Raw genomic sequence first — 4,746 nt, 5'->3', positions numbered from 1 at the left:
GCTGGGTGGCTCTTCTCTAAGGCTGACCACCTCAGAGTGCACCTCCATCAGTCCCGTCCATGGGGCCCCCACCACAACCTACTGTTCCCTTCCCAACAAGGTGGTCCAGAACACAGAGCAGGGGCCCTGGTCTAATTATCTCATTTCTCACAGGCATCAGTAGGTGCTCAATAATCTTTCTCAAACTGTAAGGAAGCAAAACGACAATCAAAGCTGCATGAAAAGGTTAAGTTCTGGGGGCTGAAGGTACGTGGTCAAGCCTGGACATCAGTTTCAGGACCTGCCCGAAGCCCGGCTCCTGTTTTCTGTCGCCATCAACACTGGGCCACCTGTCGCGCCGGAGCCCCGGTTCCGAGAGGCACCACCAGGTGGCGCCAGACCCCGCTGCAGTCAGTCCCTCTCCCTGCCAACCTGTACTCAGTCCAGAGGCTCCGCCAACCAGCGGCGGCGGAGGCGCAGAGCTGGTCCAGGGCCCGTCTCCCCAAGGACACAGAAGTACCAGTTGCCAAGAGGAGGCTGCCCGCCCCCGCCCCCTCCAGTAAGCCAGGACCCTCTTCCTTTACCTCTCCAGGCTGCAGGGGGCATTTAACGGGGCTCTGGTTGCTTCCTGGACGGGGCCGTCTTCTTTATCCTCCTCCTCAGTGTCATCCTTTACCCACTGATGGTTGGGGAAGAACTCCTTGCACTTCCCGTTGTGTGGCTCCAGGACTCGCTTGGGGGGCCGGGGAGGTGGGGGGACATGCTCAGGTGGGGGCTCCAGATCCTCATGGGAGAGCTCTTTCCATTGCTCCTTGAAAAAGCAGCAAGAGGAAGATTTCACAGTTGGTAATTTGTCAGGAAATCTGCTCCCTTTCAAGTGAGGAGAGGTGAGGGCTACATGAGGGGCCTTTCAGCTTCTTGGGTCTCCAGCCATGTGCTTGGAAGATGAGATCTTTGGAAAATAAAGTCTATTCTCCCTATTAATGCTCTCTGTGTGAGCACTTCAAAGAAACTGGAACATGGTGACAATTTCCACAACTTTCTAGCTAAACAGACTTAAACATGAACTCTAGCTATTTCCCCTGACATGTGACATTATTTCAACTTTGACAGTGAACAGCCTCCTTTAGAGACAAAAGTTTAAAACCAGCACACCCGGATTAAAGCAAAAGGAATGCTGACCTGCACTGAAGAGTCTCCCATGATGAACTTGGCGCCCTCGATCACAGCCAGGTAGGAGAAGCGGAGCTGGTCTGCTGTCTGGATCAGTCCCATCCGAAATTTCCGCATTTCTAACAAAACTTTCTTGATATCAACAGAAGAAGGGTCTTTCCTTTTGTCCATCTGAAAGCCAGAGAGGAGACACAGCTGAGTGAGGTCTGGGTGTCAGGTACAACACAACTGTACACGTCCTAGGGGAGCGTGAGCGGGAAAAGTGTGAGGGAAGGGGATTCTCTGGCTTCCACATCAAAATTAAAAGCACTGCTCCAAATGAAGCTGTTTAGGGTAAAGCTCCCTTGATGGGAGGGAAGCTGCCAGAAAGTCAAGACCAAAGCTGGCTGATTGCAGACAGTGACAGAGGGCCGCGGCCAGATCAGCCTGGAGGTCACTGCATGCTCCCTCTGCTTCCTGTGGTCTTGAGGGCCGTCTTACCAGCAACAGGCAGGTGTCAGCCAGGCAGAAGGTGCCTGACCTGCCGATGCCAGCACTGCAGTGAACCACGATGGGGCCGTGCTCACGGCTGAGCGAGCCCGACTCTCGGACTTTGAAGAGAAAGTTCAGAAACGAGGCCGGCGATTCGGGGACTCCGAAGTCAGGCCACGTGGTGTAGTGGAAATGTAAGATCTCTCGGGTTTCTCGAGACTGAAAGAGAAATACACACGTGACGACTCTCAAAGAATCACCTGAGTGAGAAGCACTGACTTCAAGTAAGCGTGAAGCGCCTTTCGACGCGCCTGCCTCCACGAGGAGTCTTTGTTCCCAGATTCTCTCCTCGGGACCACAGACTCAGCGGACAAGATCCGAGACCCAGGCAGGTGCCAGGCTGCTCCTGCCAGCTGCAACACTTTTGCCTCCAGGAGCCCTCATCTCGACGCCCCTCTCCCTTCTGCCGTCTTCCAGGTCACAATGACTTCTCTCTGTAAGTCAAAGTGATGCTGCACTACCGCCCACAGCAGTCTTGTCATCAGCACCTCGGGGTTTCACACCAAAGAGTGGAAATGTAACCACAGGTGTGGGGCACCAGCTCTGGGGAACTTGGGGCTTTACGAGGCGATCGGGACGTCTCAGAGGACTGTCATTTTACAGAAAAAGGTTACTGACTCGGTCCCCAAAGACTGGAGGCTGCACGTGTGACCTTCTGAACAGACGGTCAGTGAGGAAGGGGTGTCATAAGACCAGCTGGCCCGGCCCCACAGTGAGAGTCTATGTGCTCCCGCGCTGGGTGCCTGGGCTCCCGGAGCTCTCGCATGCAACCCCACTAGTCCAGTTACTCCCATGCTCCAGATTAGAAGCCTGAGGCTTGGCAGGCACCCCCCTACTAGGTAGGGAGCAGGAGTTTCAATCTGAGTTGCCTGACTCCAGACCCCGCGTTCACAGCCTGCTGCAGGGACCCTTGAAGGTGGACCCTGACACTTGTCTCCGAGTGTTTCTCCTCGTGGCCCCATCAGCTCCCAGGGGAACTGTGAGGACGGCCTCTGGGGCTGATTCCAGCTCTGCTCCTCTGAGACTCCACTCCCAGGGCAGATAGCGGGCTGCCAGGGGCGATGGTCAAACCGTGGTTCTCATTGAGGAGAGCCCTCACGCTAAGAGCCCACAGTCATGGGAGCCAGTCACGGGGCAAGTAAGGCCTGAGACAGGAATCCCACCAGCAGTGTGGAGCCAAGGGCGACGCCGGCACCCAGGTCGCCTGCAGAACAGCTGATGGAGAAACACTGGGCCAGAGACCTGGTGGCCGACAGTGCCCCTCCCCTCATTTGGCAAATGTCCACCATGTGCCTCCTGGGTGCCAGGTGCCACGAGGGAGCGACTCGGCCCTGCCCTCTTCCCAGAGCTCATGCCTCCAGTACAACCACCCTCCCTGACCTGAGGGTGACAGAAACGTGGGAAAGGACCCACAACAAACAGCAAGGACCTGACACCCGCAGAGAACACACACGGGTCACCCCGCACCAGCCATGACACATGCTGCTATCTTCCTGCAGAACTGGAACCAATCTGCTGATCACATCAGGATAACTTCGAGAACCACGCAGACAGCTCCACGCCTTCCTCCCTAGAAAACGACCTCCTTACATACTTTAATGGTTTGAAAAACAAACGTGTCTTCCTTTTTTTGGGGGGGGGTGGGTAAGAAAAGCACTTAAAAACAGATTTTAAAAAAATGGAGTAAGAAAACAGGCCCAAAGCAAGTTCCTTCCTTAAATTCTTGAAAAGGTGTGGGTCATCTGTTTACTCCCTCCCTCATGCCTGCCCACTTCTTTCTCAAGGAATTCATTCCAGACGTACGCGCGAACAGATCCACAAGGCTCAGAACAGATTTTTTTTTGAAAACCACATTCTGTTAGAGCAAACAGATCTCCCCCAAACCTCTCTGCTCTGACGCCCAGACAGCGCGAGCCTCTTCTGCTCCGGTTGAATTCCATTCTCTTCAACGAGCGAAAGAAATTTTCTCAAGAGTTTATCAGAAGTCATTCGTAACGCCAAGCTCGCAAGTGCTCAAAAGCATTAAAAAAAAAAAGTCTACCACACAATCCTCCAGGCACATTCCAACCCTCTGCCAAGATTACTCCTGAAAACTGCCCGTCTCAGCCCCTCCATTGGTCAGCGCAGGAGCCTGTGTGCGCCCCCCAACCCTCCCCCTGCAGCCACTCCCCACCCCCACCCCCCAGCTGCAGTGCCCAGCAGGGCGGGGCCTGGCCCGGCACAGTTCCCCGGAGCCGCAGGGTTTCCACCTCTCCTCCACGCCCAGGCACCTGTGCGGAGCTCTCCATCTCACTCTCACTATGAACCCACCCCAGGAGCCACAGCGACCACAGAGCAGAAGTCGAAAGTTAAGCTGCGAATGAAGACAAGGCCGGAGCAGACCCTGCCCATCAGCCCGCCCGCAGCCCTGGGGGTCCGTGCTCCTTCGGCCCCGCTGGAGCCCGCGAGCCCCTCACGGCGTGTTCTGGGCCTGCACTGCTCACACCACACACAGACCGCTGCGAGAAGCCTTCCAAAAGCCCGGGCTGCGGGCAGACTGACACGCGGGGAGACACGGTGCCCTTGGCTCAGGGCCGACAGTTTGAGGAGGTGGGCCGTGGGACTGCACAAGGCTGGGGTGCCCGCGTCTGAGGGAGCCCCCCGGAGCTCCCCTCCGTGGTCTCCGTCACCGGTGGGGCGCAGGCGAGCTCTGCAGCCTCCCAGTGAACGGGTCCTCAGCGGGGCTGCTTCCAGCAGACCCAAGAGGTGGCCCAAGGCCATCATTTAATGAGAGCCGGCCCCTGGTGTTATAAACTCCCCGCCACCCCCGCCAGAAGCCCAGGACTTCGTCTAGAAACTTTACACTGACCACGAACTGGGCCTTTCTTCTGTCACTGCCGACTAGTGACTGTGGATGAGAGGCCCGAGTGCTCTGCTCGTGTTAACTCCCAGGCTATCATGTTAGACCTTCTGTAGTTGGTCTGAGGTAAAAACCTACCCTTTCCCCTAAGAACTGGTGTTAGCTGGGACTGAGAGTTCGTTCTGTGGAAAGGGAGGTACTAAGACTTGTCCGCCCCCAGACAC

The 4,746-nt window shown here is 56.2% G+C and overlaps 1 protein-coding gene across 1 annotated transcript in view; it reads right to left on the bottom strand.

Moving 5' to 3' along the window:
- The window catches only part of PTPN1 (protein tyrosine phosphatase, non-receptor type 1), an 18,469-nt gene that overhangs the window by 1,779 nt on the left and 11,944 nt on the right, over positions 1-4,746 (bottom strand). Inside the window, exons 5-7 of the mRNA XM_010835095.1 lie at positions 1,633-1,842; positions 1,162-1,323; positions 564-790 (exon numbers count right to left, since the gene is read on the bottom strand). Coding sequence (XP_010833397.1) covers positions 564-790; positions 1,162-1,323; positions 1,633-1,842 — 599 coding nt within the window. The remainder of the gene's footprint in view (positions 1-563; positions 791-1,161; positions 1,324-1,632; positions 1,843-4,746) is intronic.

This window comes from Bison bison, unplaced genomic scaffold (genome assembly GCF_000754665.1).
Source record: "Bison bison bison isolate TAMUID 2011002044 unplaced genomic scaffold, Bison_UMD1.0 scf7180017864038, whole genome shotgun sequence".
Lineage (NCBI taxonomy): Eukaryota > Metazoa > Chordata > Mammalia > Artiodactyla > Bovidae > Bison > Bison bison.
This window is presented reverse-complemented; position numbering and strand designations above follow the sequence as displayed.